Genomic DNA, 26,645 nt, shown 5'->3' with positions numbered 1-26,645 from the left:
CCGGCCGCGTGGTTTGACGTGTACTTACACACATACTTCCAATGTACTAGAAATTTTCGTCCATGAGAGTCCCTGGCTGTGTAGCGCTAACCCACGTACGTATTATTATTATATTCGCTTGCTCCAACCACTTAAATCTTCTCAGACAATGAAGGTACATTCGATTGACCTGATATATTAAATACATCCTGACTTCCCTGATATCGTTGGGCAGTTATCTTGTAAAACTGTTCCACGTCCTTGATTGCGAACTCGCAAGTACTTCAATTTGCGGATGAATAATGTCTATTAGATCATTGATGGTGCGCTTATCAGGAGAAGCACAAGACCCTGATCCGGATTAAGAGGATACTGTACGCCCACAGGCCTAGAACTTTCCCCAGACAAATCTTGCAAGAGTAACACACTCTTCTTTTAATTTATTCCCAAGGCTGACTGAGCGTTTTTTACATACCTAGGTCTATTAATGGTTTAGGTTAGCACTTATCTCGAAGAACACGTCCAACCTTTGACATACACATTAATTTTTCGGACCGCTGATACAAAATTGATGACTGCCCCGACAAGACCGTATCCATGACACAAATCTATTGACCTAGGAGCACGTGTGTCCTCAATGTTCAACTGGGTATTTAACACGTCGCAGGCTCCAAAACAGACCAGTAGAAGCACCATGAGTCTTTTGAAAATCCCTTTCCTCGTAGCCTCAGCCATTGGCGTCCAAATTTCATTCACTACTTCTTCTCCGCCACCGTCATCTGAAGAGAAGCTGAAGCCCACCATGTTGGAATCCTCCTTTAGCTCCGGTATAACGACTTTCATCCTAGAGCTTCTCAAGGTGTGTTGCTCCTGTACTGTCTGTATGAATCTGTGAACAGTATTACAGGTTAGCACATATACACCACTGTCTGCCGAGACGGCCAACATCATTGCCATACATATGGATCCCTCGAAAATTCCGGAAGGGATCTATGGCGCCCGTGAAGCTGTGCAGCTTCTGCGTTCTCTTCATTCCACGCCAATCACTCCCACTTTTCTGGCGTGTAATCTTGCCATCGTGATCGGGGGCATGTTGAGGTTTTATTGTATGTCGACGTTAGGAAAGTTTTGGAGCTTCCAACTCAGCATCAGGAAAGAGCACAAACTTGTGACGAATGGGCCATACTCCGTCGTCCGCCATCCAAGCTACACCGGTTGCCTTCTCCAATCTGTTGGTATCATCGTTATGTACGGAAGCCCAGGGTCATGGATGTGGCAGTCTGGGATTCTACAAGTGCCTTTCATGACTGCGCTAGCGGTCGTTGGCTGCCTCATATATACATTAGCTGTCTGGGTTTGCATCAACCGACCTGCTATAGAGGACAAGATAATGCAACGTGCTATGGGAGAAGAATGGGAGAACTGGGCGGAGAAGGTGAAATATCGATTGCTTCCTGGGGTCTATTGATGATCTACATACCGAATACTCTGTGTTTGCTTTCCATACCATATCGTGTCGATTTGTGTTCTATAGGAGTTGATTGTATGTCACTGACGAGGCATAGGTGTAACACGAGGTTTGACGCGGCACTGACGCGCATGTGACACGGCAGTAACGCAACACTGACGCGGTATGCGCCATGGTTGACGCGACACTATAGGCAAGTGTGAATGTTGATATCAGTACAGAGACTGCAAAGATGTTTGGGAGAACTTGTCGTGGTATGAGTGGTGCTTGACCCAGCCTAAACGAGGTTCGACATACCATGATTGAGGCTTGATATGGTGACGGAGAATATAGAGGGCAGATCGAACTTGACAAGGTAAGGTCGAGGCTTGATGCGGTGAGACAACACTTGCCACTGCATCTGAAAACCAACATTAGAATCTAGATGAATGAATTAGAGGTAATATGACAATACAGGACTAACGCAAGATACACACTAATAGTATGGACACAGAGGACAAGCACTGTAAATTTGGTGAGAAGTGAATACATCCCCCTAGGACCTGTACGGTAACGCAGGCAGACATTCATACGATGATCATTAACGAGGATTCAAATTTGATGCATGATGCATTGATTTATTCAAGTTACTAATGCATCTGCTTCCGGGAATCTCACTTAGGAAACGATAATCAACATATGATGTGAGTTGCATATTTTTTTGAGCCTGCAATGAGCCATATTAGACATCTCAGGACATTAACTTGACAGGTCCTAAATGTGATAAAACATTCCGGTGGCGGCAGTACTACTTCTGTTCGAATTGTCTGTCAAACTTACCTAGCGCTCAAAACTCAACTAGTGATGATGTGCAAGGCCCGGCACTCCTGAACCGCATCGTTCGACTCCTCGGATTGTGGCCCAAGCTACTAACCAGTATTCGGTTGGGTCGGTCATTCGCTTAGGAATCCCTGCAATGCGTGTGCCATACCACATGGCGATCGGTTCAACTTCGCGCGATGGGCAGTGGAAAGCGTCCTGGAGCACGAGAAATGTAACAAAGTTCAGAGACAGAGCTGGTTCGGCCGTATATTCTTGAGGCAGTCCCATATGCTCGACCCTCCAAAGCACATCCGCGCCATGACACCAAACTATGGATCCTAGTCAAAGGGTGAGCTGATAGCGCGTCTCAGAGAGCTAGAGACGAACAAGCACGCCAAGTCTCCTCACTTACCAACATCCAAAAAACTGTTTCATCTTTCGTCCCACCCGAAGCGCAAAAATCGCTATCAAGTTTTGTTATTCGGGTTGGGAGTACAACGGGCTGGCATATCAAAACGGACCAACGCCTCTTTCAACGGTCGAAGATGTCCTGTTTAACGCCTTTGTAAAGGCAAGGCTCGTTGACGAAACTGATGCCTGGATAGTTGTGGATGGGAGCAACGTGGAAGGACAGATCGAGGAGTTCAAGTTAGCGCTGCTGGTCAGGCAGTTTCGTTATGGGTTCGAAGCATTCTCTCTACCCGAACTTTTTCCAAAGACATCATTGTTATCGTCCGAGGAGGATCTATCTATGGAGAACGTCCCAAAAACACTTCGCACCAGGCCTCTACAAACGTGAGCGCCCACCAACTTGAACAATCCGCGTCCTAGCCTGGTCACCCATCATCCCTGATTTTTCTGCTTCAACTAAACACGCAGACACTACACTACACATACTTCTTTCGATATATCTCTCATGCAATCAGCTGCAGATTGTCTTGTCAGCGAGCATGACTTCCGAAATTTGTGCAAGCCAGATCCAGGAATCAAATCATCAACTTCTACCGCTGTGTCATACGTGCACAGATCAATCCAGTTTCTCCGCCGTCTGATGGCAACAAACAAGTGTACCTGTTCGATCACATAGGATCAACTTTCCTATACCATCAAGTTCGATCCTCACTGCCAGGCGGCACGTTCTTTGACCGTTTGTCCCACCGCAGCCCCTCCGATGACCATGATACATCACCGTCCTCCCTCCTCGACTGGGTTCCAAGCCTTTTGAAATGGCGCGGACAAAGTGAAGACACCGAGTTACAAGGGCATAACTCTGCATTTGTTGAGGTTTTGTGTACGAAGGGCAAACTTGTACGTTTTTTCTCTTTCTCTTTGTCAGTTAAACTCTACCTAATATCACACAGAGAAACGCTCGCGCGAGAGTCCGTTGCCCTCGAAGAACTCTACTGCAAGTAGCTCACGGCCTTTCGAGCGTAATGTCACCCAGCCATCTTCGCAACGACAGGTTGTCACCCCCAGTTCATCCATCATGCCTGACATCGGCGATTCCACCGCAGCTTAACTTCAACGCCCTCCCACCCTCCGAGGTATGCCATGATAAGACACCCTGGACTCTGGAGTACATATTTCGAACCGTCCTTTGTGTACAATATGTATGCTAGATGCTTCATCTACTGCCCATACATCGACCAAGTCACAGCTACACGTATTCTGACAATGATTCATTAACGTCAGTACCATTTTCTTGAACTATTCAATGTGAATTTCTCCTTTCTGTCCATCCATCTTCTCATCGATTCAGGCTCAATCAAGTTTCAACGCCGACAAGCCTGAGAGATCGACGGTGCCATTGTTTTGAACGACTAAGACAGGAGATGTTCTAATGAAATGGATGATGTAGACCTGGATGTAGGAACTGGGGCAGTATGTGATGAGCATGTGTCGATACTATATTGGAAATGTCGAACGGACTCCATGTGACCCAGCGAGGCACGGAGGGCGCTTCAGTTGCGCAGCATATGCTGTATATAGGCTGTGAGCGAACACAACGAGGCACAACAAAGTACCAGGAGGCAGAGAATATAACTCTGACTTGACAGAAACGCCCATCATATACCCTGCTGTTCAGACGTCGCTGCTATCCTCGTAAGTGTTGATTCTGGAATTGAATGAATGAAGGCTGAAACAACACTGCACTGGTAGTAGGAATTCTGGAGCATGTCTTCACCTACCGCTAAAAAGGAAGAGACATCAGCGATGAAACCCCATCAGAAATTTGAAGGACACACCGAAAGGGTGCGAGGCGTCATACACCTGCCAGGCGGACAGCGGATCATCACTTGTTCAGATGACGGCTCGCTGCGGGTATGGAACTTGAAGAGCAGGAAACAGATAGGAGAAGACTGGAGAGATGGAGAAGGTGGAGTGTATTGTATAGCGTTGTCTCCGGACGGGAAGAAAGTGGTTAGCGGGAGTGAGGTTGGCGAAGTGAAGTTGTGGGATATCGACACATGCAAAGTCATCGCTAGATGGATGGGACATACACAACGAGTGTTATCTGTCTGCTGGAGTCAAGATAGTCGAAGAGTGTTAAGTGGATCCCCCGATGGGACTGCAAGGCAATGGGACGTCGAAAGCGGAGAGATAATCCTCGAGCCAATCGAGACTGGGTACACCTACGTGTGGGCAGCGGTCTATTCACCAGACATGTCCATGATTGCGACTGGTGGACATGATGGGCCCCGCAGGTCTGAAGTAATACCTGAACCCACTCGCCAGTCCTCCATCAAAATCTGGGACACAAAGACAGGCGAGCTTGTCGCAACTCTCAAAGGACATACACATCTAGTGGGTTGCCTGGCTTGGACCAATGACGGAAAAACTCTTATCTCCGGGTCATGGGATCACTCGATTAGGACATGGAATACCAAAACATGGAAGCAAACCGCACTACTGGATGCGCACACTAATGCGGTCTGGGCCATTGCAATATCACCTAATGAACGCATCCTCGCAAGTGCCTCGCACGACATGACAGTGCTATTGTGGAACCTCGACAACGGACAACTCATCAGTTCGCCTCTACAGCATGCAACACTAGTTCACTCTGTATCGTTTTCGGAAGATGGAAAGCTACTAGCCACTAGCTGCGAGGACACAAACGCATACACATGGGATGTTGCTGCGATAGTTAAAGAAGCCGGCCTCGGCAACCTACTTTTGAATTCAAAGGTGAGTTGATATGCATATCTCATTGTATATCTTCACAACTGAATACGCTTTGCCAGGCCAACAAGTTGGCACTACATGTACGTGACACCTTCATTAAAAGATCTTGTTGTTCTCACTATATATGCTCTAGGCTAGTGCTACACGTCCTCTAGTGCAACAACGTCCACCTACTCGTCGGATAACCCAAGGTTTCTTTGATGGTGTCCCACCAGATCGCTCCCATGTATGCCATCACTATCAATTCGGTTTTGTTTTCCTGACCTTCACGTTCTCAGTCCTCCGCACGAAACCATCCCCACTCCTCAGCACCGCCAGGCAGCACGTTTTTTGGTCGTTTATTCCACCGCAACCGTAGCCCCTCTGGTGCTCATGCTACATCACCATCCTCCCCTCTCGACTGGGCTCGAAACCTTGTGAAACAGCGTGGGCGAAGCGGTGAAGGTACTGAGTTGCAAGGGCGCAGCCCTGCTGTTGAAGTTCCGTATGCGAAGGGCAAACGTGTATGTTCTCTCTCTCTCTCTCTCGGATGTTCACTGGCAACTTCATCTAATACCACATAGAGAAATGCTTCAGCGAGGGAGGTTGCATTTGCAAAACAAAAACAGAAACAGAAAACGAAACCATCACAGTCGAAAATCTCTACTGCAGGAAGCCCACAGCCTCCCATGCCCAACATCGCTAAACCATCTTCGCAACCACAGACAGCTGACTCTTCGTTGTCCACCACGCCTACTGCCGGTGATGCTACCGCAGCTACAGTTTTAACAACGGTGTCACGCCCTCACGCAACGATAAGAGACGTTGGACTCTGGACTCGCTTCTGGCTCTTCATCGGTTGTATTTCTCCTGAATATACGAACGGTAATCATTAGACCTTCTCATCCTTCACGAGTCGCATGTCTTTACATCTCTATGGACGTGTTTTACCCACTTCCTCTGATGCATTTTGAACCGTCCTTCATATATGATACCGATACCAAATGCCCTGCCATCTTCGTCTGCAATATATACTACCCATACATTTTTCTGTAGCTGAAAACCCGCCGTTGCAACTTGTGATGAACATGTATAAGATTCTAGCTCCAAGATCGTGTCAACTATTAATGATCTAAAATCCATCCCCACCAAATCAAATCAGGCTCAATCAACACCACTACCAAAGCATCAAGAATTCGACAGTACTATCGTTCCGAATCACAAGTGACGTGATACTCAGAGTGACTCGTCGAAAGTACTGGTTACCAAAGTTTGGATTCGACTTGGATGTATGCAAACGGAGACCAGAGCAGTGGTATGGTGCGAAAATGGTGTCATCAGAGAAACGAACGATCACCCGATATTAATTGACCCGATATCGGAATTCATTAAGTAACGTTTACTTAACTTAAATCCTCCCGTTTTGCCAAAAATGCGCGAACTCCCGTGGACATCTAGTAGACCTAGGATATGGTCCCCAAGCATTTATCTCGCAAGAGTAACACATCCTTCTTTTAATTTATTGCCAAGGCTGACTGAGCGTTTTTTTACATACCTACGTCTATTACAATTAGTACTTCTCTTGAAGAACAGGTTTAACCTTTGACATAAGGTACATACACATCATTGATTGTTCGGATCGCTGATACAAAATTGATGACTGCCCCGACTAGACCGTATCCATGACATAAATCTATTTGACCCGGGAGCACGTGTGTCCTTAATGTTCAGCTGGTTATTTAACACGTCGCAAGCTCTAAAGACGGACCAGTAGAAGCACCATGAGTCTTTTGAAGATCCCCTTCCTCGTAGCCTCAGCCATTGGCGTCCGAATTTCACTCACTACTTCTTCTCCCCCACCGTCATCTGAAGAGAAGCTGAAGCCCAATATGTTGGAATCCTATTTTAGCTCAGCTGGTATGATGATTTTCAGTCTAGAGCTTCTCAAGGTGTGTTGCCCCTGTACTGTCTGTATAAATCTGTGAACAGTATTACAGTTTAGCGCATACACAACACTGTCTGCCGAAGCAGCCAACATCATTGCCATGCATGTAGATCCCTCGAAAGTTCCGGGGGGCATCTATGGTCGCCAAGCTGTGCAGCTTCTACGTTCTCTTCATTCCACGCCAATCACTCCCACTTTTCTTGCGTGTAATCTTGCCATCGTGATCGGGGGCATGTTAAGGTTTTATTGTATGTCGACGTTAGGAAAGTTTTGGAGCTTCCAACTCAGCGTCAGAAAAGAACACAAACTTGTGACGAGTGGGCCATACTCTGTCGTCCGCCACCCAAGTTACACCGGTTCCCTTCTCCAATCTGTTGGGATCATCGTTATGTACGGAAGCCCAGGGTCGTGGATGTGGCAGTCTGGGATTCTACAAGTACCTTTCATGACGGCGGTAGTGGTCATTGGCTGCCTCATGCATACATTAGGTATCTGGGGTTCCATCAGCCGACCTGCTATAGAGGACAAGATAATGCAACGTGCTATGGGAGAAGAATGGGAGAATTGGGCGGAGAAGGTGAAATATCGATTGCTTCCTGGGGTCTATTAACTATCTACGTACCGAATGCTCTGTGTTTGCTTTCTGTACCGTATTATGTTGATTCGTATTCTATAGGAGTTAATTGTATGTCACTGACGAGGCATAGGTATGACACGAGGTTCGACGCGGCATGTGCTATGGTTGAAGCAGCACTATAGGTAAGCGTGCCAAATGTTGATATTAGTACAGAGACTGCGAAGATGTTTGGGAGAACTTGTCGTGGTATGGGTGGTGCTTGACCCAGCCTAAACGAGGTTCGATATACCATGGTTTGGGTTTGAAAATTTGATAGTCGAAGCTTGATGCGGTGAGACAACACTTGACACCGTATCTGAAAACCAACATTAGAATCTAGATGAATGGATTAGAGGTACTTAATACGACAAACAGGACTAACGCAAGATGCACACTAATAGTATGGACGCAGAGGACAAGCACTGTAAATTTGGTGAACATCCCTCTAGGGCCTGTACGCAGGCAGACATTCATATGTTGATCATTAACGAGGACTCAAAGTGTTTGGAATTGGTTTGGAATGACATACGGAACATGCCGCGTCACAGGCGCGTCACGAGCGCGTCACGACTACGGCAGCCTAGCGCAACGCCAGCGCTACTACTTACCACATACTTTTTGAAGAGACCCGTCCGCTGAGCGCTCGGCTTCAGTTCTTTTGTCACTTTCCGATATGATCGGATCACTGCAGTGCCATGGGGCACGATCAGACGTCAGACCTAAGTACATTGTCACGGCGCTGAGCGCTCGGCTTCAGTTCTTTGTCACTTTCCGATATCGGATCACCGCAGTGCCATGGAGCAAGGTCAGACGTACTAATTACGCTGTGGATGCTTGTCAGACACAGTGCCGGGGTACTTTGGGCAGACGTGTACATTAGGCCACTGCATACATTGGTAAGTGTGTATCACAGCTCAGCGCCCTGTAACTATAGGGCAAGGATATAAAACATATTCAAGTTCACAAGGATGCATCACCATAGCTTTTCTGCATTCTTGTAGCCCCGCTCAAAGATGGCTGCAGCTCAACAAACTTGTCCTGGCAGCGAACTCGATGCCCTGTTCCCCTCCCCATCTTCCCCACCGAGTGTACTTTCCCCTCCGCGGTATCCTGGTACTTCCCCAGAAGCAGTTGCAGCTTTGACATATGTCTTGAAGGATAACCATACGAAGTACCACATTTTCTCCAACTACCAGCGGTTTCATAAGTGCGTCTTATTTAATCCGTATCTCATGTTGCTGATTTGAATGTCGATGAAGCCATATCACTCATCGCGCGCTGGCACTTTATGCCACGGGCGCGAGTGGATCTTTGATCGAACAATTCTACAAACAGGACAGCGCCCACCAGCGCCCAGCCATCGAGCCTCCCGGGGCTATCACCGAAGAGAATTTCATCGAACATCTAGGTGACGACAAGTGAGTTTAGATTTAACGCTTGCAATTCCCCGCTCAAACGATTTCTTGTCAGCTTTTACGCCGCATACCAAACCTTCTTCAGCAAAGTTATCAAGGAAAAGGGCCTTAGCGCCACCCTAGAGGAATACATCTTCTCTAAGAAATACAACTTTATGGAGGGACGAGATGCATCCACCCAGCCGGTAATGTTGGCTCGCTTCCTTGGAGCTTTGTTCCATGCCTTCATTCAAGTAGGATATGGTGCAGAATTTGGCATCTTGGGCATGGTCGTCGAAGGTGAGCGATGTGAGACATCCTTGTGAACAGGTCCCTGATAGACATCTCAAGGTCTTGCATTGACCAGCGTGCATGGGCACGAGTTCTTGCCTCCGTATCTTCTCGAGGCTAGTGGCACGACTGCAGTGGAGAGGGAAACAACTCACCTTGCCTCGCTTGTCCTCAACACCACGAGATCTATTACCCCTTTTCAGCTCGAACGACCACCAAAAAATCATGCGTTCTCCATTCTTGCAAAGATCATGCAAGATTCGGAATTCGCACCGAAGGAAATCAAGAAACATTTCATAGATTTTGACGGCATGATGTCCGAGCATGGTGATACTATATGGCGCTACGCCGAACAATGGACGATCGACCTGTCACAGCCAGGCGAAATCGAACGCAAGTTAGAAGAATGTATTTGGACAAGCACTATCATCTACAGTATTGGCGGATGGAGCAAAGACAGAGGCTTAACAGCAGACTTTTTCTTGTAAGTGGCTTCAATCTAATAATCTGCAATAAATATACTGATTTTTGGGACGCTCCAGCATGCATCTCGTCACCTCAAGTCTCTTCCTTCCATCCCTGTTGCCTTACCTGCCACAAGACTCGCAAGTTCTTTTGCTTCGCGGATACTTTGCGTCGACTCTTGGGTGTTGGATCACATGCGGCTTCCCCAGACTGGATATCCAAGGCTTCCTCAGTGCAACCTCGCATCTTTCGTCAAAGATCGAGGTTGCTAACCCATTCCTCCATATCGTTCAATCTGCGATAACGCACCCAAACAATCACATGTTGAAGATTCAGCGCGCGCTTGCGCATTTCTCTTCGCTTTATGGCGCACGGCCCAAGGGCTCATTTGGAGGCACGGACTTGGAGGGAGCAGAAGCGCTGGATGGATCCCTCTTCATTAGGACCGCGAGATTGACTGAGGAGTATATGAGCCAGGGAACGAGGACCTGGAGCCAAGAAGGGTTTCCTGTGAGGGCTTAGGGCAGAGCGAGGCTTTGAGATATATCTACTATGAACACCACTTACTATTCAATGCAGTTCGATTCTACTTTCAAATCTATCAAATATGTTGAAGTGTATTGATTACAGATCGACCAAGGGACGGCACTGTGTATTCACAGAGACATGGACCTAAAAGGGCTGACTCTCAAATGAAAAGAGGCTCAGACTACGAACAAGGGAGAAACCCAGTCTTCGATTGGAGGACTGAGAGGAGATGATTGAGCAAGGAGAATTAAAGATGTCATTGAGATGGAGAACGAAAAGACAACGTGCAGGACGAGTGATAGTGTGTGTAAAAGATGCATAATCTCGGACTCGACTCATCGCTCATCTTGCACGGGACAATAATGGGAGCCGAGCGTTGGCGAAGAACCCCAGTTCCACGATCATGCGAAACACAACCACGTCCAGTATCATTTTATCTGCGACCTCGTCAATGATGCGGATCATCATCCGAGTTATCCCTCACATATACACACGCGATAGCTGAGATTTTCACGACATTTGGCTTCCTGTGGTCATTGCCACTTTCTCGCGTCTTCTAGTGGCAATACTATTGGTCAAGACGCAGATGCATCGTAGTACGAGGATCAAGTGATATGTGTCTGGGTGAGAGTATCACAACATGCTCTTCATATGTACGTTGGTTAAGATGAATTTATTCTCGAGCGGTTTTAGAGAGGGAAATGTACTCTACTTCCGTGCCACGGCCCACGTGTACGAACCTCTGCGCACAAATAAGTGCTTACTAAGCCACCTAGTACATAGTACTTACTACTACTCAGCCTCATTATGTTCTTCGCCCCAAGTTAAGACTTGCCTCGTCATCTCTTCTCTCATATTTTGTCATGTAATCTCACCGGCATCGTCATTTGCTGGAGGTGGGCCAGGTTTCAGTACTCAGTCACTCGAACACGGGGGCCTTTGGATAGCGTAATTGGCGTTACATATAAGACGCATAACCACTGGCAACACATTTATTGACCGTGACGCACGCTTCGAAGGTGATCAAAAACGATTCGCTCGCCACGGGATCAATCGATCACCGGTGCACCTTTGATGTGCAAAATACTCTTCGACTTATTCAAGTTACTGATGCATCCGGTTCCGGGAATCTCACTTATGATAGGAAACGATAGTCAACATGTGAGTTGCATATTTTTTTGTGAGCCTGTAATGAGCCCTATTAGACATCTCAGGACATTGACTTGACAAGTCCTAAATGTGATAAAACATTAATAATTGTCAATCCGGTGGCGGCAGTACTACTTCTGTTCGAATTGTCTGTCAAACTTACCTTGAGTGCGTCCCTAGCGCTCAAAGCTCGACTAGTGATGTGCAAGGCCCGGCTTGAAGCCCTGGGCCGGCCCAAGCCGGGCCCAAAAGCTCGTGAGCTGCTCGCCCGCCGTGTAGCTCAGAAAATGTTACCGTCGGAACGCCATTGACTTTACCTGGTGAGCACCTCAGCCAAATCAACACGGCCCGGAAACGTTAACCATGTCATTTTATCCAGTTTTAATTAAGATATGTAACCACTCACCCGTTTTATCGAGGAACCGGGTGTCATGAGCAGCAAGACCCGAAGATATTTCGGCCTAATAGGTTCAAATTCATCGTCCTGCACCAGGTAAGAATAAGCATCACGTGCAAGTAACTGAGAACCCTATAAAAACTTCCTCGACTTGATCAGTTCCTATTAACACTTCCAGTTCAAGCACAGCGGCACACTATGAGTCTATTCAAGATCCCCTGCATCCTAGTTTCGGCCATTGGCATCCATATTTCGACGACTGATCCTTCTGCACCACCGTCATCTAAGGAGAAGGTGACCTCGTCGACCGAATCCTTCTTTGAATGGTTTGTGAAACTTCGCGGTATGAAGTTACTGCGGGTAGGTTGCTCCTGACCTCCGGTCGTTGTCTTTATTAATCTGTGGACAATATATCAGATCAGCGCATGGGCAGCATCGTGTGCTGAAGTGGCTAACATCCTGGCTATACATATAGATCCCTCGCATATTCCAGAAGACATCTATGGCTTTAGAGCTGTGCAGTTTTTACGCAATCTTCACCCTACACCAATCACCCCTGCTTTCCTTGTTGGCAGTATTGCCATCGTGGTTGGTGGCGCATTGAGGCTTTATTGTATGTCGACGTTAGGAAAGCTTTGGAGCTTTCATCTCAGCGTCAGAAAAGAGCACAGACTTGTGACAAGCGGGCCGTACTCGGTGGTGCGCCACCCGAGCTACACTGGTTGGGTTCTCCAAAGCATCGGGATCGCCGTCATGTACGGAAGTCGAGGATCGTGGATGAGGCAGTCTGGGATATTACAAGTGCCTTTCATTAAAGCGTTAGCAATGACTAGCTTTTCCGCATTTCTCACATTAGCCGCTTGGGTTTCTATCAGCCGACCTGCACAGGAGGACCAGATGTTGCAACGTGCTCTAGGAGATGAATGGGAGAATTGGGCAAAGAAAGTGAAATACCGGCTTATTCCTGGGGTTTATTGATTAGATCTAGATATAACACTAACTTAGGGGCTCTTCAAAGTGAAATACCGGCTTATTCCTGGGATTTTAGCCTGCAATGAGCTATATTAGATATCTCAGAACACAGGTCCTAAATATGATAAAACATTCCGGTGGCGGCAGTACTACTTCTGTTTGAATTGTCTGTTAAACTTACCTTGAGTGCGTCCCTAGCGCTCAAAACTCGACCATCAAGTGCGTCCAGAATTATTAAGCAAAATACGCTTAGAAACAATGAGAAAGGTATAACGCTGATGGAGTTACTCTGGGATGTATTCCACGTCCCATGACACTCGTGAGCCGCTCGCCTGCCGTGTAACTCAGAGAATGTCACCGTCGGAACACCACTAACTTTACCTGGTGAGCGCCTCACCCAAATCAACATGGCCCGGAAACGTTAACCATGGCATTTTATCCAGTTTTAATTAAGATATATAACCACTCGCCCGTTTTATCGAGGAGCCGGGTGTCCTGAGCAGCAAGACCCGAAGATATTTCGGCCTAATAGATTCAAATTCATCGTCCTGCACCAGGTAAGAATAAGCATCACGTGTAAGTAGCCGAGAACCCTATAAAAACATCCTCGACTTGATCAGTTTTCCTATTAACACTTCCAGGTCAAGTACAGCGGCGCATCATGAGTCTATTCAAGATCCCCTTCATCCTAGTTTCGGCCATTGGTATCCATATTTCGATTACTGATCCTTCTGCACCACCATCATCTAAAGAGAAAGTGATTCCCTCGTCGTTCGAATTCTTCATTGAATGGTTTTTGAAACTTCGCGGTATCAAGTTACTGGAGGTAGGTTGCTCCTGACCTCCGGTCGTTGTCTTTATTAATCTGTCGACAATATATCAGATCAGCGCATGGGCAGCATCATGTGCTGAAGTGGCTAGTATCCTGGCTATACATATATATCCCTCGCATATTCCAGAAGACATTTATGGCGCTGGAGCTGTGCGGTTTTTACGCATTCTTCACCCTACACCAATCACCCCTGCTTTCCTTGTTGGAAGTATTGCCATCGTGATTGGTGGCGCATTGAGGCTTTATTGTATGTCGACGTTAGGAAAGCTTTGGAGCTTCCATCTCAGCGTCAGAAAAGAGCACAGACTTGTGACAAGTGGGCCGTACTCGGTAGTGCGCCACCCGAGCTACACTGGTGTCCTTTTCCAATGCATCGGGATCGCTGTCATGTACGGAAGTCAAGGATCGTGGATGAGGCAGTCTGGGATATTACAAGTGCCTTTCATTAAAGTGTCAGCAATGAGTAGCTATTTCGCATTTCTCACATTAGCCGCTTGGGTTGCCATCAGCCGACCTGCACAGGAGGACCGAATGTTGCAGCGTGCTCTAGGGAAAGAATGGGAGAATTGGGCAAAGAACGTGAAATACCGGCTTATTCCTGGGATCTTTTGATTACATATGATACTAGGTGCTCTGCGCATATCTGTTTGCTTCTTGTGCTTTTACCACACTACGCGGGGGCCAGTGTTCTATGAAGTTGATTGTATGATGCAGGTCGTGCACAGAAACCATCCGGTGAAACATGTCTGTGAAATCATTACATTCACGAGCGTCACAGCGGCAGATTCCTATAACGAACTTTAATAATTGCGATACGCTTTATCTGCCGTTCTTTCACTTTCTGTTTTTTATTCAGTTCTTGGTTCAGGCCCTTGTTGAACCGGAACCGGACCATCATCAGACCGAACTGATGGTTGCTTCGGTCTACGGTTTTGCTTGGGAGCCAGACCCATCCATCACTGCCGCTGAGTCGCTTCCATCTCTAAAGTGTCACGGTGAACTTCAATAATATAGATCTCTAAATCAAGTGCTTGAAACAAAATCCAAACATCAAATATTAATATACTTAGACGTCTGCCTACCTTGATATCCTATAACTGATCAACAAATACCTGTACACGAATTCTACGGCAATGCATCCTGATATCAATTCCTCTTGTGAATCACCGGCACCTGTCACTCGTCCTTGTCTTGTACGTCATCCGGCAACTGAGATGCCAGCCATCTCATTCCACCTGCCAACATAATTAAGATGACATAAACTGCATTTCCTCCTAGAAGGTTGTATTTCTTCGATGCAGCAAAAAGCGAAGTCGCCAGGGCGGGACCAACAGCACGAGCTACCGCCGCAGAGGTATGGCCGAGGCCATTGATAGTACCAAGTACATTGTTTGTTGGAGCAGAGGCTGTGATAAACATAAAAATGACCCCTGCAACAAAGCGAGTTGTTTGCAATGACTAGACGGTTTTATTGTAACACGCACCATATCCCATATCCCATGCGACTTCTATACCTATAAAGCAAAGCAAGGCAAATGTGATTACATGATCGACTTCCCCTCTTGCACGTAAAATCCACGATAATATCGGAAACATAGCCACGAGTAGTGGGTAGCACCACGCTGAGACACAGAATAAACGCTTTGGACCAATCCAATCGACGATTTTGGCAAAGAATAATGCCTGAAGAACACCATTTATGATCCCAAACAACGCCATCCACAAGCCAATAGCAGTAGGTTCAAATCCAAGACCGCCAAGGTAAGTAGGTGTCGAGAAGAACAACGGCAAAAGAACCATAAAAGCCATGTCAAGGAAGGAGAGCATGGCGTAGTTTGCAATCGGGATAACAACCGAACGCGTAAGGAGGGATCGCAAGGGTATGTTTGCCATCGAGTTTGTAACGAGTGCTTCTCCGTCGGGGCTACTTGAAATGCTGACCGTAGTTGAAGTGGACGGCCGACGCTTTGTCGGTAATGTCTACCGATCGTGAGTGATGTGTGCGATATGACAGATATGTAAAACTTACTTCTTCCAAGAAGATTGTCATCATGACAAGGGTCAGGACGAGCAGACAGGCTGCCACTGCACAAGGCAGAAAGTAGGGGTAATGTCTCCAGAACGAACCGGAGAATAATACCGGCCAATGATCTTGCGGTCGTGCGAATGTTCCTCCCATTAAAGGACTGACATGCCGATCTCATTATTTGCCATCTCCATGGTCAACGACCCCACTTACCCAACAAAGCCTCCAATGCACCAGACGATCGGGATTAAGGCGAATCCCTGAGCCATATTTGTGGAATCCGTCAAATCTCCCACCATAGTCTTCATTACTACAACATTGCCATTCAGAAAACCACACAAGCAGCGGCTAGAGAAGCTGTGTTGGCGATGCATATTTCCTTCAGCCAAAGACGTACCTAGCGACAAGGCCATAGAAGGTTGTCGAAAGGCCGAAACACAACATCGAAATGCAAGTTCCCGATAGTCCGATTACTAACACCGGCTTGCGCCCAATGCGGTCAGACAGCCGAGCCCACTTCAACACCGTCAATGCCTGTCCGACGAAAAACAGAGAGTACTGCCAATTACATCCAATGAGCGAACCATCTTCGCAAGCAATTCGCAAGACGTAATCCTGGCACCTACAATGATTCCAGCGTAATATCCTACAGCCGCATCGTCACCCCCAGTGATATCGAGCTCTCTGATAAGCTAAGAGAGCAAACCAGTATCATTTCAAAGGTCGAAGAGAATTACGAAACCATACCTGATTGATGTACGGGATTATCGATGTCGAAGCGATGGGTTCCGCAAGTTGCAGCGTTATAAGTATGCCCATCTGAAGTTTTGGAAGGGGCGTTCTAGGTTTTTTCAAGCCCTTTGCAGATATCAGAGGTGTTGTCTCGTTTGTTATGATTTCATGAGAATTGGGAATATCCATCCTGGTGAGTTGATGAAGGGCTAGTGAGAGCCGTAACGTAGTGAGGCAGATATCAATTTGATTATATACCAACCTCATATCTGTATTTATAGACTGCCCGTCGCGTCATCAATACACTAGTCAGCTATCGATGCGTTTGTAAATTTTAAGTCAATTTGTCAAGTAAGTATCAGGCGCTTGAGCAGAAAACCTTCACCTGCCAACTCATCAAAACCATCTTGCAAAAACTGAATGCAAAAATACAAATGCGAGAAGAGATTATTTACTAAACAGTTATGCTAGATCCCAGACTCGGCACTACGAGTCCATTACGGAATAGCAAAGCCATCCTAAACAGCTTGACGCGGTTTAGCACGAGTTACGACGCGGATAAGAACTAACAGATAAGAAGTCTCAGTCTCTGGGAACAGAACTGAGACGCACGTTTGGCTTCGCTCTAGGTTTTATACTGTAAGTCGGTTTCTAATCGAATATATTGAACTGAAACATTGATACTTTGCAGATTTGGGGCCGACGTCAAGTACTCATCCTTCGTTCCTGCCCCTTCTCCTTGCGCTCGGACCCTCTACTACTCGTCATCCCGTGCCTGCGGCGTTTCGGCTGCCTCGGTCTCCTTCGTTTCAGATGACTCAGACGCCAACACAAACCACATCTAAACCGATCAACAGTACGTGTCAGTTTCATACACAGCGCCAGTCATACACCTGCCTCATCCAAAGAGAAAGATGCACATGACGAAACACGTCCAACATAGGGTCAATGACCCCAATGGACTAAATCTGATGAAAAAAAAAATTAGAACAGACGCGACTCGCCACTAGATTCGATACCCGCGAATCGCAATGCCTTTTCACACTCCGCCGCGCCCACGTTCGTTCAATTTGGCATTGGTATTTTTGTGCCACATTTCGGCATTGCGGAGTTTCGATTTACAGTCGCTTTGGATGAGCCCCTGTTCTTTTCACATTGGAAGAACATGAGTTACGAAGAGCCCACCTCAAGCCCACCTCCAGTACTGAGCCTGGTACATGTATTCCTTAATCAACTCATGATAGCCAAGTCGTCGCGACACTCTCGAAGATTTTCGAAGTCTCTCTGTTTCAAAACCTGACAGACTTCGTTTTTGTCTGTACATGATAATAGTGGACTCCTGTCCTGATAAGGGCTGAGGAATCAGGATAATCTCAGAAACATTTATCCCGACTTTTAGAGTACTACTACTACCGCCAGGGTTGATAACCACTCAATGCACCGCTATATGACACGGCAATTTGCGCATATTGATATTTGTATGTTTTCTAATAGCCGCTACGCTAGGCTCAACTCTTGTCCGATACACGGCGCCGAGATTGCCGTGGTTTCGTTGTCATTGTCAGGATGAAATAGCCCACCATGGTCATCGTTTTTCCAACAGCGTAGTGCTGCCCGTATACGTACTATATACAGCCCTGGCGAGGCAAAGCCAATCTTCTGCGTTAACCCCATCTGTGCAAAGTATGGCACCGTTGCTAGCATAAGCATGAATTACTGGACCACCCTTCAGAGGACACGTCCCCAGGAGCATATCCAGCTCAACGGAAGCCAGATCCTGACTTTCTGCGGATAAAAGATCACTGCAGCGTAATCAATAATTGAAATTCGTCGCTGGAGATGTGTTATCGCATGCAGTACGCCCAGTGTGGGTATTAGCCTAGTAAGCATCAGATATTAAAGGCGACTCAACGCAAGTTCCAAAGGCACTTCAGCGGTATATCATGAGTCTGTTAAAGATTCCCTTCATCATAGCTCCGGCCATTGGCATCCATATTTCGTTCAGTTCTTTTTCTCCGCCGCCTTCACTCGAAGAGAAGGTGGAACCCCCCAGGTTCGAACTCGTCATCCTACGGTTCGAAGGTCTTTGGGGTAATGATATAAAAAAGGTGTGTGGCTTCGATGCATTAATGGTTGTTTAAATGGACCGGTGGACGATAAACAGATCTGCACATGGGCAGCATCGTCTATTGAAGTGGCCAACATCCTTGTCACACATATAGATCCCTCGCAAATTCCAGAGGGCATCTATGGTGCCAGAGCCCTGCAGTTTTTGCGCGCTCTTCACCCTACGCCAATCAGCCCCGCTTTCCTTGCCGGAAGTCTTGCTGTCACGATTGGTGGCGTATTGAGGTTTTATTGTATGTCGACGTTGGGGAAGTATTGGAGCTGGCCGCTCAGCGTCAGACGAGAACACAGACTTGTGACGAGTGGGCCATACTCTCTCGTTCGCCACCCAAGTTATACTGGTTTCCTTTTCCAATATATTGGGCTCCTTGCCATGTATGGAGAGCAAGGAGCGTGGTTGAGGCAGTCTGGGATTTTACAAGTGCCTTTAGTAAACGTGCTAGTAATAATCCTCCTCTTCGGACTTACATTATGTGCTTGGATGTGCATCACTCGACCTCTAGTGGAGGACAAGATGCTCCAGCGTGCACTGGGAAAAGACTGGGAAAATTGGGCGAGGAGGGTGAGGTACCGATTGCTCCCTGGGGTTTATTGATCACATACATACTGAGCGTTCCGCACGGTCGTTTCTTTGTTATACGGGATTGGTGTTTTATGATGTCTTGGGTCCATTGTACACGTGTTATATAAACCATAAAAGGGATCCGCGTGCATGGCAAGGATGCTAATTAGCAGACAATACTGCCCATGTACAGATCTATTATATTGTCGGATCAGGTAACGACCAATGTATAGGAGTAAAATACCTTGCTTACACCCTGAAAGTCTCAGAAGCCATGTCATGAAAGATTCAGACACGTTAGCGCCATCATTTTTTCAGCTGAGTCGCCTGAGACACCCGAACATCAACACCTCTAGGCGCACTACACGCCACAGAACTCCGATGTGATAATTTTGAACCGTCAATTCGAAGATCGAGGATTGTCAAACTCCCCTAGAGTGACAAAATAGCACTACCAGAGCACCATACAGCGGAATGACGAGTCGATGCCTGTGGATGTGGTGAGGTTTGTCTAACATGGGGCCACGCCCCGACAGATCATGAACGATTCAAAAAAAAGTTTGGGCAGAGGTCGACAATCGGTGAAAGACGCACAACAATTCAGCAAACTCATAACGAGGATGTCGCAGTTCGTAAACAAGAGGAACCCGGAAAAGTTGTAGAGTAGAAAGGTAAAACATGGACCTTTGAAGGCTAGGGTTTGGATAGGGATGAGCAAGCGCACACACCAGGTTAGCAACGAGTCACTGGTTGTTTTACTGCGGTGACCATCGCGCAAGTAAAAGCATAACATAGAGTACTCCTACAAACACGGAACATCACCCATCATGGGTCAGAACCGAGGTGGTATGAGAGGGAGGATGTACCTGTGAATCAAGTGAACAACCAATGATCTAGTAGTGAACCACATCAATCATCATGAAAAGCTCGCACTCAATAAGACGGTCAACAGGTAGCCCCGTACATACAAGTACACAGGCAGATGACACCGCCAACATAAACTGATCCCCAAAGCCTCACTATCGATCCCCCAAGTCACTGCACGAAAACACCAAATCAGACATATGACCCCAAACCACCCAATCTAGCTCACATACCGTCTACTATTCTGCACACGTAAGAACAACCAATCCACGGCCTCGCGAACGCCAGCTCTGAAAGGCCAATCCGGTCAGCCAACCCCAGACATGCGTAAAAACCAACTTACCCATCAAGCCCCGAAACTCCTAAAACATCCAAACTAGCAATCCTCTCCCGCTTCCTCTCCATTTCCGCATCCTCGTCCTCGCCAAACCTCCTCCTCGCGCTCTCCCTCCTCCTCTGATCCCAATCTTCATAATCCTGCCTTATCTCTGAAACGCTGAGGCTTGAAGGGGAATCTTGTTTGTTTGCAAGGAGTAAGAGGGGAATGTTAAGCGTTTGAGGTGAGGAGAGAACTGTGTCTGTGGGAGTTGTAAGTAAGTGGTTTATCTTGGGTTCGTCGTTTATGATAGTTGAAGGAGTGATGAAGGGTGCGTACGTACCAAAGACTTCCCAGCCCTCACTGAGCCTCTCTCGGTCTTGCGCATCGATAACGTACGCTACGGCGTGACAGTCGTCATAGTATCTGTGCCAGATGGACCGAATACCGCGTTGTCCTCCGAGGTCGAAAAAGTTGATGATGCTGGATGGGAGAGATATTTTGCCAGCTGCATGTCAAATTCACATTGATGAGCGCCGAAATTGAAACTGAGTTCTGAGAAACGTGTACTATTTTGCCCCACAGTCGGGCCAATCTTGGACGGGTCGAGCCCAGGAGTCTCGTTATATAGAGTCTTTATTTTCTCCAGAAGTGTCTAATCTCAGAGTCTTTTCTCAGCGCGATGAACTCGAACTCGACGGTGAGGCACGAGACGCACGGTTTTGCCAGCACCATCAAGGCCGATGATAATCACTGAAAACTCTTCTTTCCTGTCATCTTCAGATGCAGGTGAAGGAGCGAATATGAAGCATTACCTCGTCAAGTACTCATGGAAGCCTTTTAAGAGATGATACATGATGGATGGTGGTGGGAGAAGCGGTACATGTTGACTCAGCAAATATCTTCACCACAAAACACAAGTTGCTACTATCATGTAGTAGTTACTAGTAGCAGCTGCAGTTGCAAACCCTACACTGGTTACCGGGTACTAGGTCTACTTTCAATCATCTCGATATCTAGAAGGAACGACTGTCTTCCTTCTGTCTGGCCGGCCTATTACGGGAGACTACTTGGCAACTGGTTCTGCTGGACTCGGCCCACTCTTCCGAGCATCTACTTCCAATCATCGATGGATATCCCCTGATCACTCTCTCGTTTTGTACCTACCGATATTCCAAATGCCATCAACCTGGAATACTACGTCGCACGCGGGGGTGCCGGGCTGGTCATCACCGAGGCAACATCAATTCATCAACAAGGGTAGGTTATTCAAGTAGTACACGAGCTGATTGTTTCAATTCATTCAGGGCTGAATTCCAGACTCGGAACGCACCTGCCAGTGGGTCCTGGTGTATAGAATCAGGAATAGGTTACTTTGAATTTTGAAAGCAGGTAACCAACTCGGAGCCCATTGCAATTTGTCGTGCATGCTGAAGTGTCATTCCCAGAACAATACACTGGCAAGTCCGAGGATGGCACATGCGAGGACTACCACGCTCACGTTAATGGCAGCTGTAGATGTTCATACGATGCAATTACGTCAGGGTGTAAGGTGGAGGATAAATGTGAGAGCTGGAGTCTGCAGAAGTGCCAAGCTAGCGCGGACACCAGATATCGAACCACAATTTGTACTGTGGCGGTGGTACACGCCCTCGCGTGCGCCCGTGAGCAGGATTCCCCCACCATTCTGCGTCATGACAGGGGAACTCGGAGGACATACCTGTGAATAGAGTCAACGCCGAACACGATGCCTCCATAAACGCAAACGAATGTCAAGCTATTGCGATAACGATAACAATAAAAATAACAATAACATAACTCGCCAGTGCCACCAAGTCAATCGTAATCATATTCGCAGGCTGATGACCAACCCCAACTTAACAAAATCGATTCCAAAGCCTCACTGGCTACACCGGGTAATCGTCTACAGCTCACGAACGCCAGCTGGACCTATCAGTCAATCCCACGCGTGGAACATAAGCCAGCGCATTCACCTATCATATATCACCTGACGGATGCCAGTTCTAAAAGACTAAAATTAACAGCATCCGTCTAGTATATCTCATTCAATGGCCCCGGGGCCATTTGACTTCAAGTTGTGTCGACTTGGTGTTTCCTGAATCATGTAGAGCCTGAAGGCACGTGGTCTTGTGTCGACAAAATCGATCTCACTGCGCTGTCATTCGCTGGATACATGAGCGGGGCTTTCAATCGGCGCTCTAGATTGATCGGCGTTACAGGATCACCGGGTGCACCTTTGATGCGCTAACCATTTTTCAACTCATTAATCGCTTCCGAGTCAATGAGGTGCATATTTTTTGAGCCTGCGATGTTAGATATCTCAGAACACAGATTCCACAGGTCCTAAATGCGACGAAACCCCCAGGCCGCAGTACTTCTGTTCGAATCGCATAACGATGGGTCTGTCAAACTTTTTTTCAGTGCGTTCAGTATTATTATGCAAAGCAATAAGAAAAGTGTGACACTGGTGGAGTTACTTCAGGACACATGTACGGACATCTCCTGCCCACCAACTCAGACAAGGTTACATTTGGAATGCCACTGACTTCGCTCGGTAAGTACCTCACACAGAACAACACGGACACGTTTAACTGTCATTTTGTCTAGGTTTGATTATTATGTAAAATAGTAAGCATTCCGGAAGCGAGCAGCGAGACCCGAATTTATCGTCCTGCATCAGATAAGAGTAAGTATCGCATGCAAGTTATAAATGAGAATCGACATTACCCTATCAAAATTCCTTTGAGTTGATCAGTTCCTATCAACACCTCCAGGGTCAAGTACAGCGACACACTATGAGTCTATTGAAGATTCCCTTCATACTAGCTTCTGCTATTGGCATCCATATTTCGTCAATTACTCCTTCTCCGCCACCGTCATCTAAAGAGAAGGTGGTGGGCTCGTCGCTCGAATCCATCATGGGATGGTTTTTGAAACTTCGCTGTATGGAATTAATAAAGGTAGATTTCTCCTCACCTTCGGTCGTCGTCCTCGTCAATTTGTGGACAATATAATAGATCAGTGCATGGGCAGCATCGTTTGCCGAAGTGGCTAGCATCCTAGCCATACATATAGATCCCTCGTATATTCCAGAAGGTATCTATGCCGCTAGAGCCGTGCAGCTTTTGTGCATTCTTCACCCTACACCAATTACCCCTGCTTTCCTTGCTGGCAGTACTGCCATCGCGATTGGCGGTGTATTGAGGCTTTATTGTATATTGACGTTAGGAAAGTTTTGGAGCTTCCACCTCAGCGTCAGAAAAGAGCACAGACTTGTGACAAGCGGGCCGTACTCGGTGGTCCGCCACCCAAGCTACACTGGTCTCCTTCTCCAAGCTACTGGGATCGCCACCATGTACGGAAGCCAAGGGTCGTGGATGAGGCAGTCTGGGATCCTACGAGTGCCTTTCATTAAAGTCTTAGCAATGATTGTCTTTTTCGGATCTGTCACATTAGCCACTTGGATTTCCCTCAGCCGACCTGCAGTGGAGGACAAGATGTTGCAGCTTGCTCTGGGAGAAGAATGGGAGAATTGGGCAAAGAAAGTGAGATACCGGCTTATTCCTGGGGTTTATTGATCACATATGATACAAAGTGTTTTGCACGGATCTGTTTGCTTCTTGTACTTGTAACACTACGGGAATCGGTGTTCTATGAAGTCGATTGTATGATGTACATCGTGGCGGCGCATAGGCAGAGTCTGGGCAGCCACCGGACCGATGCTTCATTCTAGTCTATAGTAATCCATTCGAAAATGTATGTATACAGCCCACGTACACTCATATCAATAGCAGAATCACACACAGTGATTTCCCCACTCCAAGCACGGCCGAACGCCTCAGAAAAAGTCCCCATCTCAAACGCCATACTTGTTTTCGTGTTATCTATATACACGCCATATACCTACGACTCGTTCACATTCCCCTTCGAAGTCACTAACAGCCTCACTAACAGCCTTACATCAGGGTGCAAGCACCAGTAAATCAGACCGGAAGGTGCCAAATGGTAATACCCTCGATTATATCAAATCCGTCCAGACACCGTTCGGACATAAAGGCAGCCATCCGTACTATACCTTGTATTCTTACCTCATACACTAACCCCTAGGACGGCTCATAGGGCACCGTGTCTCAACAGTTTCCGCTGGGTTCGTACCTGTTACCACGACTCGATTCGATGACTCTGTCTCCCCAGACCATGTAGAAGGGACATGATTCCTTCTTGATTATGGGTGGCTGCCAATTCGCCAAACTACAGCAGCGCAACCGCACATTTCTGGGGGACACAACTAAGGAAGAGATCAACGACGACACTAGGGCAGAATGCTACGTATAATTCCTTGAACGACGACCAGTTTCGGTTCCAAGTCTCGTGCCGGGGGTCTTCGGGATCTCAGCACACATAGACAGTAGACAGCACGACACATTGTAGCATCATCATCATCATCCTCAGCTCTCTAGAGCATCTTTAGTCTTCGTCCTTTCCTGAGCATCCTTGGTCTTCATCCTCTCTCGAGCGCAGGGCTAGAGCCGGGTCCACCGGTCAGGGATATGCCGCTCCCAGAACAGTGCACAGAATCTCGACAAGTTTGAGGATGGCACGCGCGAGGACTACCACGCCCACGTTAATGGCAGCTGTAGATGGTCCCCGCACGATACAAGCACCCGTCTAGTCAAGTCAGGGAGTCAGAAGCAAAGATTTGTAGAGGAGGAGAAATATGAAAACCGGAGTTTGTGAGTTGACGGTCGGGAGTGCCAAGGGTCCTGGCTCATAGTCGGTAGTCCTAGGCTGTGTTGTGGCAGTCGGTCCTCGATAGATAGAGCCGTAGCCTCCTGCTACAAAGGTTTGGCCTTGGTTTCCCTCGCAGTCCATGCCCATTCCAGCGGACACAAAGTGTGGAAGATTTATACTGCGGCGCCCATTGACACATGCGCCCGTAAGCACAGGATTCCCCTACCATTCTGCGCCGTGACAGAGGGAGAATGTATCTGTGAATAGAATGAACACCAGGCGATGAAACTCGCCGCTAGTGCCACCAAATCAATCATGAAATGTCTGCGGCACGCTGATGACGAAGCAACCACATAATCCAACCCACCCACTCTGGTCCACAATACACTGTCTACGCGCGGGCGCCATTGCGCAAGAATAACCGATCAACAACTCACGAACGCCAGCCCGACCCGTCAGTCAATTCCACGCGTGGAACACAAGCCAGGGCACTCATCTATCGTATATCAAGCCCCGAAGCACGCAAACAAGCAAGATGGATCCCCTCCCGGTTCCTCATCTCCATGTCTTTCTCCGCATCGACCCCAAAGCCTGCCCTCCGCTGATCACTGAGGGGGATGGAATGGATGTTAAGCATTTGGAGGAGAGGTGTCTGAAAAGTGCGTTTTTTCATTGATCGTGAGAAATGAGTACTAATGAGTCCCGATCGTGTCATGATTGGGAATTGTTACATAAAATGAAGTACTTCTTCATCAAAAACACCAAATCAGCAATTAGCAATCCAAACTTCAAACGAAACCACCATTTCATGCAATTCACCCATCTACGCCTTCTGCAGTGTAATAACGACCGATCAGCGTTAACGTTCAACAGCCTCACCTCATGGATGCCGGTTTTGAAATCTAACAGCGTCAGTCTTAGTCAACCCCGAGTGTATGCCATTCAGTATTTCAATAATGGTATTCAAAGTAAAAATGACCCGTTTGTAGAACCTATCACGTGGACGTTGCCCCTAATGTAATCTTACTGGCACTGGATATTTGCTGGATATGGGCCAAGTTTCAGTCGCTCGACTCAACACGATGACTTTTGAACACCGCAATTGGCTTTAAATATACTCCTTGATACCCACTGGTTGAACACGTTTATTGATCGTGACGCACTAGCAGGCTTCGAACGAGATGAAGAATGGTTCGCTCGCTACAGGATCACCTTCGATGCGCTGACCACTCTAGAGTCAATGAGGTGCATAATTTTTTCGAGC

The 26,645-nt window shown here is 47.3% G+C and overlaps 10 protein-coding genes across 10 annotated transcripts; 7 read left to right on the top strand and 3 right to left on the bottom strand.

The window, feature by feature from the left end:
* Positions 1-387: 387 nt before the first annotated feature.
* Positions 388-1,541, top strand: F5147DRAFT_671571 (Isoprenylcysteine carboxyl methyltransferase family-domain-containing protein). Its single transcript, XM_041435603.1, is given in 4 exon segments — positions 388-466; positions 477-515; positions 565-838; positions 887-1,541. The coding sequence occupies 2 exon segments, from the start codon at positions 674-676 to the stop codon at positions 1,445-1,447; spliced, it is 726 nt and encodes a 241-aa protein (XP_041298061.1). The 5' UTR covers positions 388-466; positions 477-515; positions 565-673; the 3' UTR covers positions 1,448-1,541.
* A 174-nt stretch (positions 1,542-1,715) lies between these two features.
* F5147DRAFT_671567 (uncharacterized protein) lies at positions 1,716-2,026 on the bottom strand. The gene is made up of 2 exons (XM_041435602.1): positions 1,924-2,026; positions 1,716-1,867 (listed from the first exon to the last, which is right to left on the bottom strand). Exons 1-2 carry the CDS (start codon positions 2,015-2,017, stop codon positions 1,725-1,727), a joined length of 237 nt encoding a protein of 78 aa, XP_041298060.1. The 5' UTR covers positions 2,018-2,026; the 3' UTR covers positions 1,716-1,724.
* Positions 2,027-6,843: 4,817 nt separating this feature from the next.
* F5147DRAFT_671553 (Isoprenylcysteine carboxyl methyltransferase family-domain-containing protein) lies at positions 6,844-8,062 on the top strand. Its single transcript, XM_041435601.1, has 3 exons — positions 6,844-7,025; positions 7,087-7,362; positions 7,411-8,062. Exons 2-3 carry the CDS (start codon positions 7,195-7,197, stop codon positions 7,966-7,968), a joined length of 726 nt encoding a protein of 241 aa, XP_041298059.1. The 5' UTR covers positions 6,844-7,025; positions 7,087-7,194; the 3' UTR covers positions 7,969-8,062.
* Positions 8,063-8,563: 501 nt separating this feature from the next.
* F5147DRAFT_671544 (uncharacterized protein) lies at positions 8,564-10,744 on the top strand. The gene is made up of 6 exons (XM_041435600.1): positions 8,564-8,870; positions 8,942-9,181; positions 9,234-9,392; positions 9,445-9,668; positions 9,720-10,143; positions 10,202-10,744. Exons 2-6 carry the CDS (start codon positions 8,988-8,990, stop codon positions 10,644-10,646), a joined length of 1,446 nt encoding a protein of 481 aa, XP_041298058.1. The 5' UTR covers positions 8,564-8,870; positions 8,942-8,987; the 3' UTR covers positions 10,647-10,744.
* A 1,652-nt stretch (positions 10,745-12,396) lies between these two features.
* Positions 12,397-13,176, top strand: F5147DRAFT_768547 (Isoprenylcysteine carboxyl methyltransferase family-domain-containing protein; the record flags this gene model as incomplete). Its single annotated transcript, XM_041440987.1, has 2 exons — positions 12,397-12,558; positions 12,616-13,176. The coding sequence occupies 2 exons, from the start codon at positions 12,397-12,399 to the stop codon at positions 13,174-13,176; spliced, it is 723 nt and encodes a 240-aa protein (XP_041298057.1).
* A 655-nt stretch (positions 13,177-13,831) lies between these two features.
* On the top strand, positions 13,832-14,614 carry F5147DRAFT_768546 (uncharacterized protein; the record flags this gene model as incomplete). The annotated part of the gene is made up of 2 exons (XM_041440986.1): positions 13,832-13,996; positions 14,054-14,614. The coding sequence occupies 2 exons, from the start codon at positions 13,832-13,834 to the stop codon at positions 14,612-14,614; spliced, it is 726 nt and encodes a 241-aa protein (XP_041298056.1).
* A 564-nt stretch (positions 14,615-15,178) lies between these two features.
* F5147DRAFT_567344 (major facilitator superfamily domain-containing protein) lies at positions 15,179-16,949 on the bottom strand (the record flags this gene model as incomplete). The annotated part of the gene is made up of 7 exons (XM_041430846.1): positions 15,179-15,432; positions 15,487-15,982; positions 16,032-16,188; positions 16,242-16,376; positions 16,426-16,586; positions 16,655-16,720; positions 16,776-16,949. The coding sequence occupies 7 exons, from the start codon at positions 16,947-16,949 to the stop codon at positions 15,179-15,181; spliced, it is 1,443 nt and encodes a 480-aa protein (XP_041298055.1).
* Positions 16,950-18,696: 1,747 nt separating this feature from the next.
* Positions 18,697-19,644, top strand: F5147DRAFT_303072 (uncharacterized protein). Its single transcript, XM_041429117.1, has 2 exons — positions 18,697-18,868; positions 18,925-19,644. The coding sequence occupies exons 1-2, from the start codon at positions 18,704-18,706 to the stop codon at positions 19,480-19,482; spliced, it is 723 nt and encodes a 240-aa protein (XP_041298054.1). The 5' UTR covers positions 18,697-18,703; the 3' UTR covers positions 19,483-19,644.
* Positions 19,645-19,977: 333 nt separating this feature from the next.
* On the bottom strand, positions 19,978-21,515 carry F5147DRAFT_671519 (P-loop containing nucleoside triphosphate hydrolase protein). The gene is made up of 7 exons (XM_041435599.1): positions 21,445-21,515; positions 21,348-21,399; positions 21,200-21,284; positions 20,973-21,137; positions 20,657-20,891; positions 20,547-20,603; positions 19,978-20,487 (listed from the first exon to the last, which is right to left on the bottom strand). Exons 1-7 carry the CDS (start codon positions 21,483-21,485, stop codon positions 20,469-20,471), a joined length of 654 nt encoding a protein of 217 aa, XP_041298053.1. The 5' UTR covers positions 21,486-21,515; the 3' UTR covers positions 19,978-20,468.
* A 1,755-nt stretch (positions 21,516-23,270) lies between these two features.
* On the top strand, positions 23,271-24,228 carry F5147DRAFT_627953 (uncharacterized protein; the record flags this gene model as incomplete). The annotated part of the gene is made up of 3 exons (XM_041432728.1): positions 23,271-23,321; positions 23,378-23,610; positions 23,668-24,228. The coding sequence occupies exons 2-3, from the start codon at positions 23,446-23,448 to the stop codon at positions 24,226-24,228; spliced, it is 726 nt and encodes a 241-aa protein (XP_041298052.1). The 5' UTR covers positions 23,271-23,321; positions 23,378-23,445.
* Positions 24,229-26,645: the final 2,417 nt, after the last annotated feature.

Source organism: Suillus discolor (genome assembly GCF_016758755.1).
Source record: "Suillus discolor strain FC423 chromosome Unknown F5147scaffold_5, whole genome shotgun sequence".
Lineage (NCBI taxonomy): Eukaryota > Fungi > Basidiomycota > Agaricomycetes > Boletales > Suillaceae > Suillus > Suillus discolor.
This window is presented reverse-complemented; position numbering and strand designations above follow the sequence as displayed.

What these genes read in the sequence shown, in the direction of transcription:
- F5147DRAFT_671571 (XM_041435603.1), top strand. Translation starts at nt 674, where the DNA reads ATGAGTCTTTTGAAAATCCCTTTCCTCGTAGCCTCAGCCATTGGCGTC. An exon ending in TCATCCTAGAGCTTCTCAAG is followed by an intron (nt 839 to 886) that starts GTGTGTTGCTCC and finishes ACAGTATTACAG; the next exon opens with GTTAGCACATATACACCACT.
- F5147DRAFT_671567 (XM_041435602.1), bottom strand. Translation starts at nt 2,017, where the DNA reads ATGAATGTCTGCCTGCGTTACCGTACAGGTCCTAGGGGGATGTATTCA. An exon ending in CCTCTGTGTCCATACTATTA is followed by an intron (nt 1,868 to 1,923) that starts GTGTGTATCTTG and finishes TCATTCATCTAG; the next exon opens with ATTCTAATGTTGGTTTTCAG.
- F5147DRAFT_671553 (XM_041435601.1), top strand. Translation starts at nt 7,195, where the DNA reads ATGAGTCTTTTGAAGATCCCCTTCCTCGTAGCCTCAGCCATTGGCGTC. An exon ending in TCAGTCTAGAGCTTCTCAAG is followed by an intron (nt 7,363 to 7,410) that starts GTGTGTTGCCCC and finishes ACAGTATTACAG; the next exon opens with TTTAGCGCATACACAACACT.
- F5147DRAFT_671544 (XM_041435600.1), top strand. Translation starts at nt 8,988, where the DNA reads ATGGCTGCAGCTCAACAAACTTGTCCTGGCAGCGAACTCGATGCCCTG. An exon ending in CTTGGGCATGGTCGTCGAAG is followed by an intron (nt 9,669 to 9,719) that starts GTGAGCGATGTG and finishes AGACATCTCAAG; the next exon opens with GTCTTGCATTGACCAGCGTG. An exon ending in TTAACAGCAGACTTTTTCTT is followed by an intron (nt 10,144 to 10,201) that starts GTAAGTGGCTTC and finishes GGGACGCTCCAG; the next exon opens with CATGCATCTCGTCACCTCAA.
- F5147DRAFT_303072 (XM_041429117.1), top strand. Translation starts at nt 18,704, where the DNA reads ATGAGTCTGTTAAAGATTCCCTTCATCATAGCTCCGGCCATTGGCATC. An exon ending in GGGGTAATGATATAAAAAAG is followed by an intron (nt 18,869 to 18,924) that starts GTGTGTGGCTTC and finishes GACGATAAACAG; the next exon opens with ATCTGCACATGGGCAGCATC.
- F5147DRAFT_671519 (XM_041435599.1), bottom strand. Translation starts at nt 21,485, where the DNA reads ATGTATCATCTCTTAAAAGGCTTCCATGAGTACTTGACGAG. An exon ending in CCCGACTGTGGGGCAAAATA is followed by an intron (nt 21,138 to 21,199) that starts GTACACGTTTCT and finishes TTTGACATGCAG; the next exon opens with CTGGCAAAATATCTCTCCCA. An exon ending in TGAGGGCTGGGAAGTCTTTG is followed by an intron (nt 20,892 to 20,972) that starts GTACGTACGCAC and finishes CAACTCCCACAG; the next exon opens with ACACAGTTCTCTCCTCACCT.